The sequence below is a fragment of the Brassica oleracea genome, chromosome C8, assembly GCF_000695525.1.
Source record: "Brassica oleracea var. oleracea cultivar TO1000 chromosome C8, BOL, whole genome shotgun sequence".
NCBI lineage: Eukaryota > Viridiplantae > Streptophyta > Magnoliopsida > Brassicales > Brassicaceae > Brassica > Brassica oleracea.
In genome coordinates, this window is record NC_027755.1 from 27,246,169 (window position 1) to 27,271,604 (window position 25,436).

Consider the following 25,436-nt stretch of genomic DNA (forward strand, 5'->3'; position numbering starts at 1 on the left):
TGTTTCCTTGCTTGATTGAGTGATCTTAATGCTAAACTTGAGTTGGCCATTCTGGTTTAGAACGCTAGATATTTCATTGCCCAGAAGGTGTTCGATGAAATGTCTGAGCCAACTCATCAAGCTCTTAGCTTACCCTACCAAAGGGATTTGATATTAGGGGAGTTAGGAAAGTTGAATGATTTATCCTTAATGATTGCTTGATTGACACAAACCAAAGGAATTTGATGTTTGATCATGAGAGTAAATGAGCTTTTATCTTGGAAGAGAACTTGCTTAGAATTGATATCTAGACTTAGGGGAATGTGTTGATTGAAACCTTGCCATTTTAGATTTAATCTTAGTCATCTGAAATCAAAATTCTATGCCCATGATTCCTCCTTATTCCAATTGATTGAAAGTTGTTGTTTAGTTGCTTTAGAAACCTGTTAGATTGATTGAAACCACTCATCTTATTGATTGCATTTAGCTTAATTGAAAACCTGAATTCTCTTTGATTCAAAATACTTAGAAATGGATTGACATCTTAATTACTATGATGATTTGATTATTGGACCCTTGAAAAGTCCATTTCACTCATCTCCTCTAAGACTTCTGGAGCAATCTTTCTTCTTCCAGTCTCTTTACAAATACCAACTTGTTCCTCAGTCAGAACTCCAAACAAAGGGTCATCAATCGCTATGAGCTTCTCCACTAAACCCTTCTCCATCAAGATCCTCTGCCTCCTGTCAGACGCTAAGCTTGCCTCTTTCTCACTAACAGAGGGCACTTATCCTTCTCATGATTGAGACGTTGACACTCATAGCACCTTTTTTGGATTCGCTCGTAAATTGAAACGCACAGTCGAGGAACCTCCCTCAGGAAGATTAACAACCTTAGTCTTCCTCAGATGTCTTGAAAAGTCAAAGCGAACCAAAACCCTTACATACTCTTGGCACTGCGGCTTCTCCGGGTCAAAGGCCACTTCAATTGTCTTCCCAATCAAATCCCCCAAGGCAGTGATAGCTTCTTCCATATAGTAGTTTATAGGAAGATTTCGGATCTGAACCCAAATCGGGATATACTGAAGATAATCCGGCGGCGGGTTCTCCACCCAACGATCAATAGCCATCGTCCAATCATTAAAGGTATGAACACCTTTCTCTAGAATATCCTCCAGATCATGTTCATGATTGAAGATGAACTGGAAACGCTCCTTCGACAGCGCCACTCCTATGACTTTCTCATCCTTTTGTCACTTTCGCGGCATGTTCCGAATCAGATTCGCCATCTTCTGACACTCCGGATTTAAGATTCTACCAATTAGGCTTCTTGAGTTTCTTTCGCATGATTTGAACTGAGGTAACTCCGGCATATTGAACGGTTCGTCTTCTTCATCAAGCGAAAGCTCCATCATCGCTTTATCCATGGCAAACGACATCACGAAAATCAAACCAGAATCTGAGATTTTTCTTCTTCCGCCGACTGAAGCTCTTGAACAAACCCTAGAAATCTTGAAGATTGAACGGAAAAAGTATTTTTTAAAAGAAAGCGGTGGGTTATGAGTCACCGGTGTTACTACCAAAGCTCCACTCACAAAAGAAAGATTACTTTTCGCGAGAGAGAAACTTAGCCCAAAAAAGGGAAACTTTTTAGATTAGCTTATATTATAATAAATTTTCATTTTGGATTATGCTTAATTATATGTTCCAATCATTTATCCATTTTAGAAAATCCCAAATTGTATCTAATTTATAGAGTTTTATCTAGAAGTACTATAAAAGTTTTCCACCTCTTAAAATGTTTTAGACAATTTATAAAATACTCCATCCGAACAAAGAGTGTCACTTAGAAAATTTTCACACATATTAAAAAACTGATTGAAATGCATTTATGTTTTCATTAATGTCATCTATTTAACCAATACTCTCTTTGTTTCTAAATATAAGATGTTTAGGAAAAAACACGCATATTAAGAAAATTATTTTTTGTCTAGAAAGTATCACTAAAACTATAAAATAATTGTATTCAACCAATTACAAAATAGATTATTAAATATGATTGGTTACACAGTTTTTAATAAAGTAAAAATTACCTAGAAAGTTGAAAACATCTTATATATTGGAACATCAATTTTTTTTTTGAAACATCCTACATTTAAGAACAGAGGGAGTAGTATTTTGGATAAATAGATTTATTTATAAAATCAATGCATTTTATAATTAATATTGAGGTAAAAGTAAGTATAAATTATATTTGAATTGTAGAACGACACTTTTTATATAACAAGAAAAAATGCTAAAATGACACTTAATATGAAATAGAAGGAGTAATTTTTTAGATACTAGTATAAGAACATATAGACGTCTGTGTAAAAATTAAAATATTGTATTAGAAAACTGTAGAGATTAAAATATCTAAAACATTAAAAAATTACAGTAGGATAATCTAAATTTTGTAAAACCTTTGACGGATTATAAGTACCTCTTCCTCTATTATATTAACTAGAGGTTTGCCCGCCCTACGGGCGGATGAATTTACACTAAAACTATTTTATATTTTAATTTTATAAAACATTTGAAAATTTACTTCATATAAAAAATAATATATAATCTGTTTTTATTTTAAGATCAAAGTGTAAATGTTATTAAATTTGTTAATTTGAGTTAAAAATACTACTAACATAAGTTACAAAAAAAGATGGTCAATAACATTATTTTTTGTTAGAGAACTCAAAATTATTAAATTAAAAATTATGGAAAATGTAATCATTTATATTTTTCCTATTTGATTTTTATTTCAATTTGACATTGATGAAAATCTAAAGTAAGAATAACTAATATTTTTTTTATACTGTTGTTAATTATTTTTCCTATTGATTTGGTTTTCATGTGTTTTTCTTTTTGTAAAGTTGGTACAATGATTTAGTGTATTTTATTTTATAATATTGTCATGTTTGTTTGATTGTTATGTATATACGATGTGTCTATTTTAGGTTTGTAGTGTTTGATTTACTTGAGTCTGGTGCTTTCAAGCCAATTGGCCCGAGGAGGCTTCTTCACCATGGCGTTGGGTGTAGCTACGTCTAATAGCAAGCTCTTCTTCACCTTGTTAGGGTGCGTGCAAATGAGTACGTTCTTAAGTGAGGCTGAGAGTTTCTTAAGAGTCAAGGGAAGAGTTAAGAGGCGAAGAGGCAAGGTAGCAACCGTTACGTAATTATAACCTGAAAACTTAAAGCCTTTTGCTATTGTTTGTTACGTTACTGTAATAAGAACAACTCCAGACACTCTAAACATGGTGAAAAGAGTAATAATAGTGAGGCCCTCATTATTGGGTGTGAAAGTCAAAAAGTGTATTCATATTTTTTAGTTACGGATTAACAAAATTATGGCAAATTTAATTATGGGTATGAATACTTGTTGGAAAATACAACGTTTTAAACCTAAATCAGACAAAGGCTGCCTTTGTAAGATACTGGCTTGGTTTGCTTGCGTCTTTAATTCCTCGAAGACAATCTCCTTCCCATTGACAATATCGCCATCTCCTCCATCTGGTTTGCTTATTGTTTTCATAACACCATGAGAATGGTAACATTATTGAGAGCTTATATTATTTTTTGGTAAAATATTGAGAGCTCATATTTGATCACATGAAATAAAACAAAACTCGCACTACATAAAAAAAGTGTGTGTTTGAATCACTTATTTTAAATATTTGTATTAGTTATAATTGATGTAAACAGATTTTACATCATTTAAGAAAGTGACTATGAAAGTGATGATGCAAATAATTCTCATTAGTTTAAATAGAAGTGATGCAAATATTATTTTTATGTATCAAGTGCTTTGTATTTGATGTTTTGTTATTAATAAATTTGGGTTTTATATATCACTGAGATGCTTTGTTTCCATCTTCTTTTTATCTTTTTCTATCCTATTATAGAAAATGAGTCTATTAAGCATGTGAAAATATAAATCGTTTACTAATGACTATCTCATGAAGCTAACTTGCATATTTTACGTGAAAATCTTTTACATTTCTTGCTAGTATGTTCTCATTTCTTCATTGCCACCTAAATGTTCACAATGTTTCCTATCCATTGAATTTTGGTTGTAACTGAACCTATTTGCAGCTAAATCATCCATAGTTAGTGGGAAGTATATCTAGACTTACATAATCGTTTCGCTAAGGAAGCTTGCATTTGCTTAAGTTTATGCCGGGATTTTTTTTAAATATTTTATGTTTTAGCCACATTTATATTTTACTTGACAATTCCTTTTGTTTATTTATGTTCTTTTTGGCTTTTCAGATTTGTATATTGTAATGGAGATGTATCCGTTCACATCAGAGAAGGCGATCATTTGTTGTTCTATTAGCATAGTGAGTTTTTTCTATTAACACGGGTAGCTGGTCGGGTCATTTCCCTTGTAAGGTTTCTTTGGACTAACTGTTAACATTGTGCATGCATTATAAATTTAGTAAAAAAGGTTATATAAATGTCAATGAGCTACTCAAGTGACCTCCTAAATCTTCTTTCGTGAAACAAATGAATATAAGTGGAGAAGCCAAAAATATAAATAGATGAATACAAATACAAAAAAACGGTAATTTCGGTCAGCTTTGTCTTCGAAAATATCGTTATTTCGCCGGCTTTGCTTCCTGTTTTGAGATTTTGTAAAATCATCTGTTTAAATAGCACTAATAGTCTTTTTTTAACACAAAATATGACTAATAGTTCTATATGACCAAAAAAAAACACATCTCCTATCTTTCTCTTAGATTTTTTTTTTAATTATAAATCAAACGTTCACCAAATAAACATAGGGAGAGAAGTCTGAGACATTTATCAACTTTCTGAAAATCTGTCTACATATTATAAGAGAACCTCTTGCTTGACTATGCTTAAGAGATATCCAAAAAGTAATGTCTTCCTAAAGAAAATAGAAAATGGCTGAAGCAAATTAAAAATAGGTCAAATATATAAACCTGCAATCATGGGCCATGATTCATGGCGTAGATTGCAAACCAAAACTCTTGTCGAGAAGTCCTAGCTAGGGACTCCATAGCTACCTCATTTAGGGCTTGGATTTACGCCTCCTCCAATAACCCCATCGTGGTGATGGAGTGTTGGTTCTTCTCCTCATATAAGGAAAGCTTCAACTCTATATCAGTTAATCAACAAAAATTGGGTCATAATGTATACCATGAATTCTTATACTTAAAATAAATTAAGACAAAACAAATGCAAGAATTATTAGCATGGACGTCAAGAGAACATCAAAGAAGCATTCAGACTGGTATGAAATTATCTTGCCCTGCAATCTGCCAAATCACATCAATAGATGAAATACCTTTTTTGACAATTCCTTCATTACAAACAATAACAAAAGTGAGATAGATTGAGATTCTAAATTACACAGTTTCAAATTTTGAGCACAACATAGCTGGAGGTAGAGGATACATATTAAGCTTACATGTCAATACGGAGCCGAGCCACAAATTAACCATTACGCAAATCCTAGAAGCGGAGAAGTCCGACCAAGTCGGAGAGCCTCGAAGGATGGCTGATTGAGCAAAATTAGTAGCAGAGGAAGACATTCTCGAGGGTTAAATGAAATCTGCGCTGGTTCAAAGAGGATGAGAGTAGATATGAGATATTAGTCTCCGGCGTGTAACATGAACTATATATAAGAGGAACTTCGAGTCGGTTATGAAAACCACCATTAATGAGAGTCTGAGTTAAGACTGGAAGATGTAGAGACAGAAGAAGATGAAGAGTTCATGAATTTAGTGGAGGAAGTGGAAAGGTATATGTATGTGAGGTGAGTCGCTATAATACAGAAACCTAGATCTAAGATGAAGATGAAGATTAGGCGACTTAGAGACTTATTGGGGCCATAGAAGAGTTTTAATAAACTTGGGTCTCAGCTATATTTTGAATAAAACGTATAAGCGTTACGAATGGCCCACTGAATGAATAACTTAATGGGCTAAAAATAGTTGGCAAACGATTTTTTAAGGTCTCGGAAGTTTATTGAAAATGGTGGGACCCACTAAATAGAAAACTGCTTACGTGTACACTCTAAGAGGAGAGAACAAACAGGCCGAAAATAAACGAAGCCAAAAACAAAATAAATCGAAGATGACGTGGATGATTGTTGCAATATTACTGGCTGATTTTTTCAGCTGACGTGGACGCGCTCAGATGTGGCCAAACAGATTACCGGTGATGAACTGTAAAGGCGTGACGGAGGTGACCGTCATCAGGGCGCCACGTCATCAATTCGGATGCCCACAGCGCGACACCTGCCCCCTTCACCGAAAACGTACCGTTTCAATTAAAGCTGTATGAATGTTTATGGGCTTTGTTCTTGGCATGTCACGCGTCCCATTCTTCAGTTCCAGTGGCCGCAGAACTACCGTTCTCTGAGCGATACGATCCATTTCTAGGGTTTTCTGATTCTTCGATCTAAAGGAGACAAATTTGCTTAAATTGGCGTGACGATTCGGTTCGTTGAGGGTTTTGATCACGTCCTTACACCTTCTTCCATCAATCGAAACAAATTCTTCCAGATCCATCGCACTAAGCATGTTCTTAACTCCTTTAGCCACGATTTACACTTCAATGTGTGTTAATCTTCTGATAGGTGGTGTTTCTACAGGTATAAAAAGGTATGATTTCCTCCTCTCCAGACCATCTACATCTTTGAATCAATTTTTTTTTGCGAAGCATAAAGAATCAATATTAAGGAAGATCTTCGAAGGATTCTGACATGGTGGAGATCGTTCCTCTTATGTTTGCTTCGGGTTCGACAACTCTAGAAATCCAGAAAGGTTGAATCTTTGTATCCTTTTATGTAGTTTATGTACCCATTTTCGTTGACTCCATAGATGTCTTACCTTGAGATTAAAAGTCTTTGAGAGATTTAAGAAACAATTCGAGAGTTCTCTGTATATGTACAAATAATGTTTCTTAGTTAAAACCTTTAATTGTTTGTTTTTGTTGTGTTCTGCTCAGGTTTAGTGTTCAACATGCTCTTTTTTTTCCTTACAGAACAGGACAGAGACCATGAATAATAAAGTAGAAGAGAAACTCTCCACAATGCGCTACGTCATCCCTCATACCACCATTTTGCGATACGTGTCGAGCAGAGAAAGAGTTTCTTCATTTTCCTTTTGCTTCTAATTCGGAGAGCTTTTTTTTTGTATTTCTAACTTGCGGAGGAGTAGCTGAGCTTTCCGTTTATTCATTGGGCTTTAATACTTTCATCTTTCTGTCTCGCCTTGTGTTTAGGTTTAGTTGTACGCTCTTCTACAGTTTGACGCCGTAACTCATCGTTAGCCATCTTCTCCGATGACATTTTCTGGAACGTTTCTCCCTTTCTTAAATTCTTGCTTTAATTCAATCATTAAACTCCACTCACCTCTCCTCCCACTCCGTCTCATTTATTCAGATTCACATCTATAACAAATACAAGCTCGACCTATAAATAAATGTTCTGGATGTGATGAAGACCTACACTGTTTTAATCTCTTATAGCCTAAACCATCTTTAAAATAGGACGAGAGCCAATAACCTAAAATCTTTCATGACTTGCTATCATATTCGTATCACTTCTTTTTCTTCTACCGCCTGAATTAACTCCAATCCTCCACTCCTTGGCAATTAAATAGTTTTTTTTAATGATGGCATCAGTCATAGCAGATTAGCAATCGACGAATTTCACCTCTCCGCTTCTAGGATTTGCGTAACGCTTATTGGGGCCATAGAAGAGTTTTAATAAACTTGGGTCTCAGCTATATTTTGAATAAAACGTATAAGCGTTACGAATGGCCCACTGAATGAATAACTTAATGGGCTAAAAATAGTTGGCAAACGATTTTTTAAGGTTTCGGAAGTTTATTGAAAATGGTGGGACCCACTAAATAGAAAACTGTTTACGTGTACACTCTAAGAGGAGAGAACAAACAGGCCGAAAAAAAACGAAGCCCAAAACAAAATAAATCGAAGATGACGTGGATGATTGTTGCAATATTACTGGCTGATTTTTTCATCTGACGTGGACGCACTTAGAAGACTTGATATCTTCCTTTTAGTATGTGTTACTAGATCGTTTTTCCGCGCTACGCGCTGATAATTGTTTTTAAAATTTTACAATAAATTTTGTGGTGTGAAAATAAAATAATGCATAATTTTTATGTATATAAGCTATGTATTATGTAGGGCATAGTATATGAGGGTAGATATGCTCTGCTTTTTTTTTTGTTGTTTGAATGTTGCATATATTTTTTCATGCATTTTTTTGTAATGATTTTTTTATTAGTTTACTAAAATATCAAAACTGAGTTTAGAATACAAAAACAACACATATGATGTCGCGAAGTTGTTTTTAGCTGTGTTTCCTTGATTATTATCTTCTCAGCCGTAGATAGAAGGTGTAGTTCTAACTCATGTATTGAACTTGACACTTATCTTTCCTTTGAAGTTGTTCATAATGTTAAAGAGTTAATTAAGATTTTGAGTATTATGTTTGAACCTAATAAAAATTTTATGATTACATATCCAGTTTATACGTGTATGTAAATTTTGTTTCATAAATGGCATTGGTTGATATTTTTCTTCTTATTACACAAATTATGTCATTTTCTAATTTCAATATAATTTTAAAGATTTTACCTATTTTAACCTTAGTATTTATTGTAAAAAATGATTGTAATCTTAAAAATACTTTAATATCTCAATGAATATTAGTTAAACAGAAGTAATTATTAGGGATAAACATGAATTTAAATCATATTTTAATTTGTGTGGAAAATGTGAATGAAAATTTTGTAAGAAAGAAATATAGTATTTTATTTTATTTTAAAAGTTATTTGTTTGACCAATTTTAACTGATTTTCTTTTACTGTTTGTGCTTAAATTATTAATATAAATGGATAATTTTAGACAGTTAAAAAATGGATAATTTTAGTTTTAAAATTTTTTCCATTATATCTTGGAGATAAAGTTTTTGTAAAATAAATTTTAGCTATATGAAACTAAAAATAGAGAAGGTAATTTGTTGTTATTTTTATTTCATGATTTTTTTAAGTGTTGATCATGTAATATAATTTTATTTAAAATTTCTATTTTAATTAATCATAATTTTATAAATTAAATGTAAATATTAGATATAATATTGTTTTTTTGGTTCAAAACTATCGCCTAACCGTAGTTTCAATATTTTAATTTAAATGTATATAGTTTAGGATTTTAGGGTAAGGGGCATTTACTTGTTATAAGAACTAAACATAAATATTTGGAGTAAAGTCAAATTAATTTTTTTATTATTATATCTACAATCATAATAAACGGGTTTGTAATTATATATTTTTGTCAATAGAAACACAACATTTAGATTCATTTTTTTTTAAAACCAACTTTAGATTCTTATATTTGAAGAAAGGATTCATGACATATGCCATATTTTCAAATATGTAGATTTCTTGGAATATTGGTAGTAGAAATTTTCAATTGATAATTTAATACCATTTGTTTTTTAGTGTAGTATCATTTGTTGTTTTAGTAAAACCCAAAGTAATAATAATTTAAAATCGCTTTACATTTATAAAACCAAAATTTATTATAGTAGCATGACTAAATAATAAAGATAACAAAAGTAGGTTGGAGTTGTTATTTTTTTTTGTTGATTTTTTTCTTATAGGTGGATACTGTTTTCGTATATTGATTTTTCCCTTAACTTTTATAATATTTCTAATAATGTCTATAGGTTTAGTTCTAATTACTATATAAGAAATATAATATGAAAATGCTTGAATTTTAATAGATAAAAACTAATTATTTAACGTAAGAAAATTACTACTTTAAATATTGCTCATTTTGTTTTATAAATATTGTCAATTAAAAAAAGTATGCACACCTGCGTATATAATTAAATTCGAGTATATCTTATAACATACATAAGTTTACATAAAACATAAATAAAGCTAAACACAACTCTTCTTTAAGATGTGTAAGTTTAACTACAACACATATATATGTAGTCTTTGTTAACATTAAGCAAGTTTTAGATCAATAATAATAGGTTTTACAGAAACTATATAGCCTGCTTGTGACAGTAATACGCATGAATACAGATAACCATAAACACACAAAAACAAAAGCCAAACTGATCAAAATCTTTTATTCCCATTCAATCATTGAAGTAGCTTTTTGATGCAAGTCTTGATCCACACGGTGCTAGGTGGTGTTATGATGTATTAGCATTTGGGGATAGTCTTTACGAAATATGGAACACTAAGCAAAAGAAAGGTTCCTCAAATCAAAAAAATCATGAAGGTCAAGAAGCATACATAAAACCGATACTTTCCTGAGATACCGCACAAGGTACTAACTATGAATGTTAAGGCTAGGAGCGAGAGACTCTGGAGTGTTGTATTTTTGACCAAGTGCATCACCATTTTTTCACCACTTGAACACCAAGCGTTGCATGAATCATAGACGGATACACATCTCCCATTTCCAAGACGCATGATTAACCGAGATGAATCCCATCACAAAATCTGAATGAGCCTCTGTGATTTTCCCTACTGCTGCAGTGTAGTCTCATGTAGAAAGGTTACCAGCAGACCATTGCAAGTCTGTTCGTTCCTTCCTGCCAAAGAAAATCAAAACCAAGAGAAGTCGTTCAAATTTAGTTAACTATTCCGAAGATACTCAAAATTATCTGCAGAAAACAAATAAGAACATCACTCTGCGTATGGTTTATTAAGACAGTTTGTGACTGTTTCTAAAGCTCTGTACCTATTAGACCATTCTTCAAGACACTCGTTGTCCTTGTGGTGATCAAACTCGTGAGTCATTCTTCCTAAAAGACCTCTTTTAGTACACGAAAATTCGATTGTCTCTAGTGTCTACACAAAACAAAGTAAGCATACATGTGGCCTGGGAAACATAAGTGGTGTTGAGTGATCATGTCTGCAGTCATAGTCAAAGAAAGAATCAGAAAATATCAGCATAGTGTTTGAAACATAAGAAATTCCAATTTATAATGCATAAGGATGATCTGTCTTAACCTTAAATGATGTATCCAAGATAAGCAGATCTAGTTGTCTACCACCAGATTTTGATATAACTGTATGCTCCAAAAACAATAGCGTCTGAGATATCTTCTTTGAGAGTAAAAGAAAAACAACACCCACTAAGCAATCTGTTACACTTACTATACTCAGTGCAGGGAGGAAAGCGTGAAACATCGAATATATAAGCCACTTTTGATTTTTCTCCAAAAAGGAAACCAAGACGGACATAGTCTTCTCCATACATTACTGATGGCATAACTAATGATGGAGATTCCACATAGATGCAGCAGGGAGACATGAAAGAGGCTTTGATTAACTTGCTGGAAGTGGCCTGAATGATAAGTTTGCAGCTAAAAATGGCTTCTCATAATCTTCTTTGATTACTCTCCAACCCAGCTGTTCTACTCGCCTAGCTTGTTGGCCTTTTTAAGTTTCACTTGAACTAAATACGGAAACTTCACAGCAAGGCTGCTTTCAGAAAAGTATGAGATTAAACGTCTAAAATGTCAGACATAAATTTCCAATGGCCATAAATATGTCATTATTGCCTATCCATAGCATATTGGCTTACGAAAATTGGAGTAAGATCTATATCATTGGTAGGACTGAACGGTTGCACGGTACGTATATCATCTAAGCAAAGGACACTGTCATTTTATTGTCTCTAGCGTCTACAAAAAAAAGTAAGCATATATAAACAATAGAAGAAGAAAAAACTCATAATCTTTCAAAATAAAGCTAACCGGGGTGTTGTGGGATCTTGTTGCAGTCACAATGAAAGAAAGAATTTGAAAACATCAGCATACAGTAACACAAGAAAATTCAAACGTATAATGAATAAGGATGATCTGTGCTACCTTCTATAATGTATCCAAGATAAGCATATCCAATTGTCAACCACTTCCACCAGATTTTGATATTGCTGTGTGATCCAAAGGCAATAGAATCTGAGATATCATCTTTGAGAATATCAAACACACACGCACTAAGAAATTAGTAACATTTATCATACTCGGTGCTTGGAGGAAAGGAAACAAAGACAGACATAGTCTTCTCCATTTATCACCTACATCATAAATAAAGATTGAAACTCTACATAGATCAAGCAGGGATCACTATTTCTGAAGAGGCTTAGAGTAACATACTGGAAGTGGCGTGAATGAGAAGTCTGAAGCTACATATGGATTCTCACAATCTTCTCTGATTGGTAATTGCTTTCCAGTAATGAAACGGAATCGCAACTCAGACTATTTAATCCAGAGGTGTCATCGAAGAACAGAGCCGCCGGTGCCTTCCCTGTTGATCTGGACGTTTCCTTGCCATGTACCGAAGGGATTATTGAATTAGAATCTAAGGGAAACTATCAGTATCGTTAGAATAATATTTCATACCTGTATTTCTCGTATGAGAACGATGAAGGTGAAGAGGAGTCGGTTTTGGAGGGCTTGCTGCTGCTAAATTGATTAGGTTGGCGTTTCTAAGAAGTGTTTTAGAGAAAGGGATTATATAGGAGAAAAACAAAAGGGAGGTGGAAAGATACATCTCGTATAAATGAAGGTGTAAAGAGCAGGAATCAATCATTTACAGTGGGTGATTATTTCATAGTAACGGAGATTTGGAGAGAGTGGAAACGATGGCGATGGAGAGAAGAGTCAGAGACGAAGAAAGAGTAAGAAAGGTTTCAAATGGACCACATCCAAATTTTATAAACCCAAAATATTAGGCCTATTTGCAATTCAATGTCGAGAAAGAAGGATGTGAAGTGGCATAAAGAAAGCTTATGATTGGTTGATTTTTTTAGCTGAGGTGCACCCTCTCTATTGAGGATATGCAACTTTTAGTGTTGTTATTATTATATTTGTACCGGATGCAAGGAATAAAATAAGGGATACAAAAATAACTTTAAATAAAATGTGTTTATCATAGGTTATTCTGTTTTCTCTAAGAGTCTTCCAATACTGTTGTTCAGTGTTCACTGAAATATTTTTCATATATTACTTAGATAAGGTTTATTTTCTTGGATGTTTCAGATAGATATTACAATATTGAAGTAGTGCTAAGCACTATTAGTGATTTCTTTACGATATAGCAGAGGAATATTATATTAAAAACTCTTGTATCAACTTATTGAACATAAAGATAAACATCGTCTTAGAATATAGTAGCATACATGAGAAAATATTACATAAACATGAACAGTAATTGATAAAGGTTGTTATATAGCATATCATGTTAGATTTGCTATTAATCCTACTAAGTCTCCATTGCGTCACTCTCATCAACAACTCCATTACTCATTTTTAACTTGTTGAACTCTCTTAGTTTCTCCACCCACACAGTGTAACTCGAGTTCTTCGCCAAGACATCTTTCGAAACTTCCTTCATCTTCACCAATGTAGCGGAGTATCTCTCAAACTCATAAATCTTTTTCCATAACAAAGTTTGCTTCTGTGCATCACTACTCTCGCAGGTCAGATCATCCAAACACTCTTTTGCTTCCTCAAGCTTAGCCCAAAAGCAAGTATCCTGCGTAGTGCTAGCGTATCGAGTCCTCGCACGCTTCTCTTTATGAGGCTCTCCTCTTGCTTTCCACCACTTATCAATCACTTCATACCTTTTGGGTCTATTCCCACTCTTCATGTAATGACCACTCGTCCTTGAGTATTTGTACTTGTAGAAGTACGCAATGTCGAGTGGTTCGAATAAGAGTTGGTAAAACTTTGATGTGTATACCCATTTCTTTGCCAGATAAAAATCAAAAGGTAACTCATTCTTCTCCACCATTTCAAACACGCCATCCCAAAACTTAGCTAGCTTTGCCCGACTCATGTTCACCCTTATCTCTCTTGTATTTGAGAATTGTCTAAAGTTATCGTAGTAACCGAACTGCTTTGGTGACACGTCGCAATTATGTTTGTACCATTCAATGTGCTTTGGTAACTCACTCGTTCTCAAAATCGGAGCACGATTTTTCTTTGTAGCTGTTTCTATGCACTCTTTCACCAACACACCAATTTCTTGATCATTAGAGAATCCTAGAGACTCAACAGCAAATGCAGCACCAGCTTCGTAGCTATTGTCTGAGATACGTCCACCACGAAAGCTTCTAGATATAAGAAACTGGTAAGAGAGTGTGGACACGTAATATCCGTACCCTTGATGTTCCTCAATGTTTGGAGTTCCTGTCGAGTTGAGTATACGAAACATCCCACAAACTGAATCAGCATTTTCTAAGCAAAGACCTCCACTGTCGGAGCAGAAGAGATAGGTTCCGAAGGGCCAGAATCGATCAGCATTTCCTCTAGGAACGAGGTCGTGGATGGACACCACGTGGCAGAACTTGTAGGCTAAACGTGATCGGGACACTGAGAAAGAGAAAGATTGGTTTCCGAGCAGAGGAGAGCCGAAGGTGATGCAGAGGAGGCGGAATGGCGGCGGAGAAGGTTGTGAGAGAAGCCAAAGTGCGGTGAGTGCCGCCAACGCGCCGCCAGTTGAATGTCCGGTAATTACCACTTGTTTAGTTTCTTCCAGTTCCAATCCTTTTGTGATCTGTTATGTTTTAAAAAAGTTGGAAGAAACTAGGGTTGATAAGGATTATCAATGGACAAATGAATGCCTATATAGATATGTAAATATCTTCTTCTTCTTTTTTTTTGCTTATATGCCATTTTAGCATCTAGCTTTATACAAATTTGAATAATGTAATTATTTATTGCATGAATCGATGCAAGGAATCAGTGGACCAAACAAAAGCATGTTGAATACAATAGGTGTCAGTAATCGGCCATACGTGTATTTTGTTGACCCTTAGAGCAACATTATCGGGCTTCTTAGCCCGTTTCTTACCGATACTGTTGGCCCAAAATTAAATGAAAAAATAGATTAATTAGAGGAAGCGATTTTTACGCAAGAAGTTTTCATCGGTGTTGCTTGTGTCACGTGTCTCGTTGTGATAGGGCGTACGAAGCGGTAGAGGGAAGTGGTGATTCCGTCTCGATTCATTCTCTGCGTCTCCCTCTTCTCTCTTTCTCTCTCTCTCCGTCGAAGGCGATTACACGAGCATTGAAGCAGCATCGCGAATCACACGGATTCACCGTTCAATCGAAGGCGCAACCGCGGCATCGATTCTCCAGCAGGTTCTTCTTCCTTGTCTGACCTTATTTTTTCGATAATCGGTTAGATTTGTGGATCTATTTTTTTTTTGGTTCGATTTCCTTTTTCATGCGTGGTAGTTGATATGGGTTTGCATCGTCTGACAATTCTCTCTCTCTCTCCGGTAGTTTTTGGCCGCCATCGTCTATTCTCACCGATTCCAGAAGGATCTCGCCTTCATCTTCCAAATCGAAAAGATAGCAGGTTTTTCTTCTATATCGCTTAATCTTCTGTCTCTATGTTAAGGTTTGCAAATTAGAGGAATCGATTTGCTAGGTTTGTTCGAATGGATTGGTTAGTTCTAATTGATAGGTTTGTTCGAATTGATAGGTTTGTTCGAATTGATTGTGTTTTTCAAATTGATTGGTTTGTTTCAGAATGTTTGGTTGTATAGTTCGTCTGTATAGAGTTTCTTTATGTTTCTGAAATTGTATAGTTCGAGTTGTATACAGTTTCTGAATGTTTGTCTGTATAGTTTGTGATGGATTGGTTGGCGAGTTGTATAGGTTGTATAGAGTTTCTGAATGTTTCTGATTTTTTTTGTGAACTGATGTGTGTCTGATTGTAAATTCATTGGCGACTTGTATAGGTTGTATAGAGTTTCTGAATGTTTCTGAACTGTATTGGGTAATAGCTGGCATAATATGTTGTTTAAATTACATTGTCTTCATCATTGAATTCAGCAGTGTGCAAATTTTTGGAAATTTTTTTTTTTTAGCTCATTCTAACTTGACTGTATTTATTGTTAGGTAATTGTAACCAGTCTGTAACTATTATATAAGTTTAATGTTAGCTCATTGTAACTTGACTGTATTTTGTTTCTAACCAAATGAAAATTGTTTTTAAATGTTGTAATAACTATTGATTAGACCATAGTAGTTGATGGTTAGGTTTAACTTTAAAGCTCTTTATGATCTCTTTCCCTCTTTTATCTTTATATAATCTGTAGTACCTATACACGCTATCATAGTAATCACTTTCTCTGTAATTTCTCTCTTATTTCTCTTTCTGTTTTTTTAAATCCTCTCATTCTGCTCGGTATGGATTCAAGGAATCCTTTGAATCCATATAGTGATTCCCCTAGTTATAGCTACCTTCTCCATAGTCAAAACTTCCAGTATGGAAGTTTTCCTCCCAGTCAAAACTTTGGAGGAGGATCGGAGATACCTGCTTTTAGTTCACAAGCACCAGAACCTCCAGCTCAATGTGAAAACCCAGCTGTTGCCTCTAAGGAGAGAAGGCAATGGACTCCAGCTGATGACGAGGTTCTTATAAGTGCGTGGCTCAACACATCTAAGGATGTTGTTGTTGGAAATCAACAAAAATCAGGGACGTTCTGGAAACGTGTAGCTGAGTATTATGCAGCTAGCCCACATGCGAAAGAGAGTGGTGAACCTATAGAGTGGCCCAATATTAAGCAGAGGTGGCAAAAGATTAATGACTACACCAACAAATTATGTGGTGCTTACGCTGCTGCAGAGAGACACATTAGTTCTGGTCAGAGCGAGACTGATGTCCTCAAGGCGGCTTATGATATTTACTTCGCTAATCATACCAGGAAATTCAATCTGGAGCATGCGTGGTGTTTGTTAAGGTTTGAGCAGAAGTGGCTCAGTCTTAACACTCCTAAACCTAGTGGGAGTGGAAAGCGAAAAGCTGGAGAAGAATGTTCTCAAACATCAAGCACCACTGTTGGTGATCAAGAGGTGCGTCCAGAGGGTAGCAAAGCTGCTAAAGCTAGAAAGAATAACTCTCAAGGTCTAAAATCCATTGATGAGATTAAGACTGTAATGGAGTTGAAGAAGGAGGATCTAATGGAGTTGCTTTTATTTATGATTTTTATTTATGTATAGAATGTAATAAAATGTTTGAAATTTTAATTTAATGAAATAAAATGTTTTTCTTTTTAATGTATTAAATATAAATGGATATATCTTAATTACTACTTATTAATAAAAAAAAAATTTACACCTAAGAACCTCCTAAAAGTTCCATTGATAATGTTGTATTTTACTTAAGTATCTTACAAAACTTCTTAGACTTAAAATATTAATAAATACTTCTAAGATGTTTGCTAAGAATCTGCATTGATAATGTTGCTCTTATAAATTATGTGAGCTTAAACTTTTAGAACTGGCACCATGATAAAAAAGGTTTTCTTATGTTCACCCCTTAGGACGAATCTGTTCACTACTAAAATGATATCCAGTTAAATTTTGTCAAGTTATATTTAGTTTATGTTTGACCAAAAAAAAATATTCAGTTTATGAAAATAAAAAATAAAAATAATCAGTAAATTGTATTATATCCGAACTCTAAACCTATATTCTAAGCTTTAAATTCTAAGCCTTAAACCCTAAGGCCTAAATTCTAGGGTTTAGAGTTTTTACGATTTGGGGTTTTTAGGGTTTTTTTACGGCTAAAGTTTAGCATTAAAAGTTTTACTGACAGCGTTAAAATGTTTAAGTTTATTTTTTTCGGTAGTTAATACTATTTCTAATTTAAAATAAAATTATAAATAGAATATAACTTAACAATTTTTTACTGGTTATCATTTATTGGTAAACGCACAGATTCACTCTAGGAGATGAACAGACGAAAAATTTATAAAATAATTCTAATGATAAAACAATTCTAGGGGTTTCCTTGCAAACAAATTACACAAAAAAACATAAAATATCGGTAAAATAAATATTTTTTTGGAAGTTAGTAATGCCACATTGCCATATATGAATTTGAATAAGTAATTGGCCAAATAAGTAATCAGGGCAAACTGACCATTGGTTCTCTTTCTCGAATTGTCTCATATTTAACGAAAACGATTTTTATAATATGCACAAATTAAATAGATCAAACAAAAAACAATATTTTACAACAAATAACAGGTAGTTTAATTCCAATTACAAATAAATCACATTCCGCGCTGACAGACCACTAGTTATTATGATATACTAGATCAGTGAAAATGAAAATTTTTAGAATCTTTCAGGGATTTCTTCTAAGAAAATATTACTCTATATTATTTATTTATCTATTGTCTGTTTTGTTTATAGCCTGATAGGGATTAGTGGTGATATTGTGAAAAAAGACACTTTGTCTATCTGGTTAAAGACGAAAGACCGAGATAACAAATAATGAATAAAAGAGTGATGCTATATTATTGCTATCATCTCTTTGCTTTACCATTTTGACACTAGAGTTAATTTAAGAAAATATCGTTTTCCATAAATAAAATAAAATACAATCAATTTCTGATGGAAAGTAGCTAAGAACATCAGCATCATTGAAGATTTTTTTTACTGAATTCTAATGAATATATACATATATATATATATATATATGATATAAAAAAATAGACAAAAATCATACAAGATTAATTTTATTTTATTAGCAAAATATTATTCTGTCCTTTTCTAGAATTATTATTCTGTTTTATTTATCTATTGTGTAGCCTTATAGAGGCACTTTTCGATTTATTTTACCATTTTGACACTAAAAATAATTTAAGAAAAATTCGGTCTTTTACGAATCAAATCAAATTAGTTTCTGATAGAACCTTGTTAAAAGCATCAGCATAATTGGATTTTTAATTTTAACTAAATTTATAATGGATGAAAAATCTAAATATTAGAAAAGGAAAAGAGAGACAAAATCATCTTTGGTTTCAAAAACTTTTAGAGAATTCATAAGAATCTCCTAATATACTTGATATATTATAAATGGTTGTCAAATTTATTAGAAAATCTAATACACTGTTTATTTTGAAAATGGTTAACAAGTTTAAATATTAATAAAATGTTTATAAAATTTTAAAAGAGAAAGACAATGTGCTTTTATGTTTTATCCCTTTTAAATAGAAGTTGTCATAATTAGGCATGAGCGTTCGAGTAGACGCTGGGGTTCGGGTCAGATATTTTGGATTTCGGTTCTAATTTTTATGACACCCTATGTCCCATTTGATGCTCCCTTGAGTAGCGCACCGGGCAAAATAAACATGCATGGCTTGGTCATGGAAAGCAGTAACGATATATGTTCATTGTTTGACTCATATCTTCCAAACCACGAGGCCTCTACGCATGAAATCACTTTCAGAATGTGCTCAACTCAGTTACGGAGCTCCTCGAAGATGAATCAGATCAAATGGAATTCAGATGTGGGAGTTATGCAATTTACAAATCAGGTGATCTCCATTTATCGCGAATTTGGACCGTACGGATCATCCAGCCCACGTCTTGATCCTTACCACCATAGACCATAACGACCAGAATGAACCTGGACAGTAGTGGAAGGGTCTTCTTGGCCAGTCCATCTCAAACTCAACAACTTTGACTCATTTATTATTTTCTAGTCAAATTTATCATTTCCACAATGTGTGATTCCCACAAATAATTATGTCTTTCTTTGACCACATCTAGTATAAATATGTAAACTCTTCTATGAATAAAATCAGTCTAAGTTTGAGTTTATTTTGGTTTTCTTCTTTTCTCTGAGTGAGAGAGAGTTCTTTAGCTAGTTCATTGGTGTGAACCGGCTTGTTGATTTGGTGGTCAACCAATTCATCTTTATGTGTTGTTTGGTGGTTAGCCAACACACTACATTCTTTCTTAGGTGGTTAGCCTTAGATCGTGGGTATATCAAGAGTCATTCCGCATCTTTTGACGATCCTTTCATTCCATCTCAGTTCCAGAAGTGTCATTTGCCTTCTCGGATCATATTCAACACCCAGCTAAAATGATCCTTCAGTTTAGGGCATATTAAGTGGTATCAGAGCCACTTTGGCTGGTTTGTTTTTATTTCATCTTTTCATCTTCTCATCTCTCCAAGATTTTCTTTTCTTATTTCTTGTTGGATCTGGGCTGTTCCTTTACTCCCTTGTGATCGCCAGTTATTAAAAAAAACGATAAAAAAAAGAGTAAAAGTTTTGGTTTGAATCATTTCTGAAGAGAAATTCAGGGGGAGTGGTGGAAGAGAAACTCTGCTGACTGAAGAGAAACCCAGCCATGGAACAGTTAAGGCAAATCCATATAAAAATCTCTTCATCTTCCTTTCTCTTTTTTTTTACCCGTAAAAGGTTGTTTTGGTTTTTGATTGTTGATTTTGACTGCCTATCATCCTTTGGACCAGTGGAAAGAACTCTGAGTGATCACCTAAAAATCGAGAGCTAAACACTTTGAAAGTTTGAAGATTTTAATTTGCTAACTCTTTTGTTAAGTGTTTTCAGGATGTTTAGACTTCACAAGAAATCAAATCAGGCTTCAAAACACAAGATGTTTATTATCCTTTTAAAACCGTGCTTGAAATAAAGCAATTGATTTTTGGAGATAAGAAACATTTTGCTTCTACTGGGTTTGATTTTGTGCAGAAAAAAAGAAACCAAAGGAAGATGCAAAACAGGTTCGATGATGATGAGAAGAGGGTCAGAAATGGTGATCATCTCTTCACCAAAGCCAAGAGAAGCAACCGTGATATGCTTGATCAGAACGAGCTTCAAACTTATGCTAGTTTGGAGAAGATGTTGCATAAGGCAATTTTTGCTATTCAGAAACTCAAAAAGAAGGGAAACACCAACACTTCTTCTGCACCAAAGCAGCATGATCTAAAACGATGTAATTTCTCTTCTCTTTCAAATTCCGATTTGAAAACTAATGAGTTTTCTTTTGATAAAAGCAAAGCTGTGAAAACAACAAGCAAAGCTCATTCTAACAGATGCTTCAAATGTCATAGGATCGGTCATTATGCTAACAAGTGCCAAAACCAGAAACCGTTGGTGACTTTGGAGAATGACAAAGTTGAAACCGAACCCGAAAAAGAAGAATTTCCAGACCCATTGCCAATTTTCGATGACTACACACATGAGCCAATGGCAGGTTTAAAATATTGTGAATATAAGAACTAATTTTCTTCTCAATCTGAATTAATTCCTGATGAATCTTGTTTGCAATTAACTGTTTTACAACCAGAGAATCCAAGTAGTTTTGAATTAATTTCTCAGTTTGAAAAGGATTATGAAAACGTTTTGAACAAGGATGAATTTTCTGGTCCTTTGAAAGCTCTTGATATTGGTACATATGACCTTGGTTTTGGAAGCTTTGTGTCAATATAGGAAGAGCCAAATGAAGAACAAAACCGTGGTCATCAAACAAACCAAGAAAGATCTTCTTCCAATCAAAAACCGGACCAAACTCAAGGTGAGCAATGTTCTGATTATGATTCATTTGCTTATAACCCTTTTCCTTTTAATGTTCCAGATTTGAAGACAAATCTTTTTGAAGAGGGAGAGAATGATGCACCTTTGAGTAGCGCACCAGACAAAACAAACATGCATGGCTTGATCATAGAAAGCACTAATGATATATGTTCATTGTTTGACTCATATCTTCCAAACCACGAGGCCTCTATGCATGAAATCACTTGGAGAATGTGCTCAACTCAATTACGGAGCTCCTCGAAGAAGAATCATATCAAACGGAGTTCAGATGTGGGAGTTATGCAATTTGCAAATCAGGTGATCTCCAGTTTTCGCGAATTTGGGCCGTACGGATCGTCCAGCCCACGTCTTGATCCTTACCACCATGGACCAGAACGATCAGAATTAACCTGGACAGTAGTCGAAGGGTCTCCCTGACCAGTCCACCTCAAACTCATCAACTTTGACTCATTTATTATTTTCTAGTCAAATTTCTCATTTCTTAGATGTGTGATTAATCCCACAAATAATTGTCTTTCTTTGACCACATCTAGTATAGATATGTAAACTCTTATATGAATAAAATCAGTCTAAGTTTGAGTTTATTTTAGTTTTCTTCTTTTTTTCTGAGTGAAAGAGAGAGTTCTTTAGCTAGTTCATTGGTGTGAACCGGCTTGTTGATTTGGTGGTCAGCCAATTCATCTTTGTATGTTGTTTGGTGGTTAGCCAACGCACTACATTTTTTCCTAAGTGGTTAGCCTTAGATCGTGGGTATATCAAGAATCATTCCGCATCTCTTGACGATCCTTTCATTCCATCTCAGTTCCAGAAGTGTCATTTTCCTTCTCGGATAATATCCAACACCCAGCTAAAGTGATCCTCCAGTTTATGGCGTATCACCATTCTACTAAATTTGTAAATACATGGTCGGGTTCAGATATATATCATATCGGTTTTGGTTATAATTCATATCACATCCTATAACTCATAAGTTAACCATATATCGTTCGGATTATAGTTATATCGGATCAGTTTGGATAACCAGAAGTAAAATCTAAAATTTAAAAGCAAAATATAAGAAATATATACTTATTTCTATAGAATTGTGTATTTAAGATACTTATTTAAAATTTAAATACTTATTTAAAATTTAAATACTTTTTTAGATATCATACCAAAATAAGTATGAAATTGAATATTTGAAGTACATATTTATGTTCCAAATATTTGTATTGCATATTAATTTCAACATTCGGATCGGTTGCTTCAGATATTATTACGGGGTTTTTCAGTTTTTCGAAGTTATTCGTTTGGGTTCGGTTAATAACACTTCGACTTCGGGTATTTTCTGTAACACCCTACAAGACTCATCCAAATGTTTTTTTATATTTTGGACCACGTACGGATCAATTTGTACTTAGCTACGGTCGCTCAGAGGCCGTTCTTTTCGATTCAGATTCAGTTCGTGCGGGTTACGGATTTTATGCCGAGACATACTCATAATAGTAGCATAAATTGAATTTGTTTTTACATCAACGCATTAACTAACCCCAATTTGTATGGAGGATAACAGATACTAGGTAATAACCCGCGCCTTGCACGAGATGTGATTATTAGTTTTCTTATTTTTAATAAAAACACATTAAATATGTTTAATCTGGATATCGGTTCGGTTTTAAGTTTTTTTTTGGTTTTTAATCTCCTAAAATATAACTATTATTTTAAATTAATATTTATTTTGGTTTATTCGGTTAGAATTTTTTATTTTTTAGTTTTTTCAGTACAAACCAAAAATTACTATTATTTGTTTATTTTCATGCTATAAATTTTAGATAATCATCATGTCAAACCAATAGTTTCATATCATAGTTTGTAAACGGATAATAGTTCAAAAAAAATAAAAAAAAATTATTAAGACAAATCATTTCACAACAATTTGGTCGGTAGTTAAAAAAGCATTAAGAAAAAAAATATTTCAACTTCCAAAAAAAAAATAGATACTTTAGTTGTGGTAAATACTTAGTTACAAGGTGCTCACATCAAAGTGCATATGTATATGTATGTAAAAGTATATAAAAATAGTTGACAAATATATAAAGATATTGTTAATTAATATATTTTTTTTTCTTTTTTTGAACAAATTGTTAGTTAATATTATATGACATTTTTGTTCAAAATAATATATGAAAGATAAAATTAAAATTAATTAAAAATTAAAAAGACCTTGACATTAGTGAATTTTTTTCATATAAAGAAAAATAAATTGTATCTGTAAATAGAGGTGGGCACAGATCGAATATCCGGGTATTTGGAGGCATTCATGTCGATTCAATCTTTAGCCACCTCGATAGTCGGTGACTCTGATATCCTAAATGATTTAGAATTTTAAAGAATATCCGATTTGATCCGTAAATAAAATATAATTTTAAAAATAATTGAAATTTTTTATAATAACATTTTATTACAAAAATAAAATATTATTTAACTTTTTAAATTTTAATACCTAATATAATAAATTTAATTCATAAAAATAATGTAAAACTAATATAAACTATAATAGATATATATATATATATATATATATATATATAATTCTGTACATATATGTATACATATATGCATATAACAGATCGAATTATATATCTGTTCCTAAAAATGTTGGTATTTGTCTTTTGTTTTTTTATATTGTATTTTAGTATTTGATTTGCTTCATAGAGTTACAGATATCTATATTTTTTGTTCAAATCAAAACGGGTAACGAACCGAATCAAAATTTATAAATATTTTGCCCAACTTTATCCGTAAACAATAAAAATAATATATATATATATAGTTTAGTTTTTGTTTCTTTATTTGTTTTGATTCGAACCGAAAAATCCAAAGTTTTATTGGAACCATGCATGTGAGTTTTATATTTTAAAATACAAAGCATATAGTGTAAACACATTTATGAATATAGTGTGAACGCGTTAACATATTTATTATCAAATCATTTGTGAGGTTGTCACGTGTCTGTTATAGTGTGAATGCATTTATTACAATGTTTTTCTTTTAATATATAAGGGATTTAAAATACTAATGTTCGCAAAAATCAATAATATTGCATCAAAAATAATCAGAAGAACAAAAAAAGATGTTTAAAAAGTGAAAGAGAAAACAAACCTGTGATTGAATAAGGAGACCCGTTGAAACAAAAAGTTCAAGTATTACATCGTTGACCATAAACGGAGGCTCACCGGAGAGTAATGATGAGGACAAGGCCGCGAAAAGCCCATCTCCGGCAACTTCTACGCCCACGAGATTCCCAGGTTGATTCATCTCCACCTTCGGTAAAGCAACATACATGATTCCGGCGACGTGTTGGATTTGAATGTTCCCTACGCAATCAGCGGCGTTGCATAAACTCCATGACTCGGACCATAGCGGTGTCGACATCATGAACGAAGCCTGTATCTCGCTCTTCTCGAACCGGTACTCTTCCATGACTGGAGTCGTGTTGTGTTAAAATTTATTGACTTTCAAAGAGAATTTAAGAAAATTTCTCATATTGTTTCGTGCGTTTTGCCTCTCTCTCTCTTCGGGGTGCCGTGCTTTCTTTGTAATGAGCCGTCATCTTCGTCATTCTCCTTTCTTTACGAATATTAATTTTATAATTTTCTGTCTATTTTTCAAGTTAATAGAACAATGATACTAAAGGGTCCTTCCCGTATTTTCTGTAATCATTATTTGAACTCTATGCAGGCCAGGACCCAGGACCCAATAGAGTAGAAGATGTAGACCAAAGCATTTGAACATGTGATCTGGGTAATTTACTGTCTGGCTGAAAAAGATTTTAATTTAATTAAATAAAGGAGTAAAAAGTTTATCTCATCCTTTATTAGGGACAACAAGGAATGTCATCTGGGCAATCATAAAAACAATGCAAAAATAGCTTGAAGCACCAAAATATAAGAAAACACATATGCAGATGTTATAATCTCTTTGCATAAACAAGATGAAATATCGTCGCCAAAAAAAAAAAAAAAAAAAAGATGAAATA

General features: G+C 33.3%; 1 protein-coding gene and 2 long non-coding RNA genes across 6 annotated transcripts; all 3 read right to left on the minus strand.

Moving 5' to 3' along the window:
• Window positions 1-10,136: 10,136 nt before the first annotated feature.
• Window positions 10,137-11,526, minus strand: LOC106307457. 2 transcript variants are annotated; one of them, XR_001263343.1, is made up of 4 exons: window positions 11,200-11,526; window positions 11,053-11,111; window positions 10,781-10,954; window positions 10,137-10,631 (listed from the first exon to the last, which is right to left on the minus strand). It is a non-coding gene; the product is annotated as an uncharacterized LOC106307457 (long non-coding RNA). The 2 variants fall into 2 exon arrangements; XR_001263342.1 differs by having other exon boundaries at window positions 10,137-10,954.
• Window positions 11,527-11,606: 80 nt separating this feature from the next.
• Window positions 11,607-12,744, minus strand: LOC106307458. 3 transcript variants are annotated; one of them, XR_001263345.1, is made up of 4 exons: window positions 12,450-12,744; window positions 12,204-12,373; window positions 11,802-12,124; window positions 11,607-11,729 (listed from the first exon to the last, which is right to left on the minus strand). It is a non-coding gene; the product is annotated as an uncharacterized LOC106307458 (long non-coding RNA). The 3 variants fall into 3 exon arrangements; XR_001263344.1 differs by having other exon boundaries at window positions 11,607-11,980; window positions 12,071-12,124; window positions 12,450-12,743; XR_001263346.1 differs by lacking the exon at window positions 11,802-12,124 and having other exon boundaries at window positions 12,450-12,737.
• Window positions 12,745-13,184: 440 nt separating this feature from the next.
• LOC106309909 (lipase-like PAD4) lies at window positions 13,185-25,009 on the minus strand. Its single transcript, XM_013747057.1, has 2 exons — window positions 24,560-25,009; window positions 13,185-14,607 (listed from the first exon to the last, which is right to left on the minus strand). Exons 1-2 carry the CDS (start codon window positions 24,878-24,880, stop codon window positions 13,312-13,314), a joined length of 1,617 nt encoding a protein of 538 aa, XP_013602511.1. The 5' UTR covers window positions 24,881-25,009; the 3' UTR covers window positions 13,185-13,311.
• Between the last annotated feature and the right edge of the window lie 427 nt (window positions 25,010-25,436).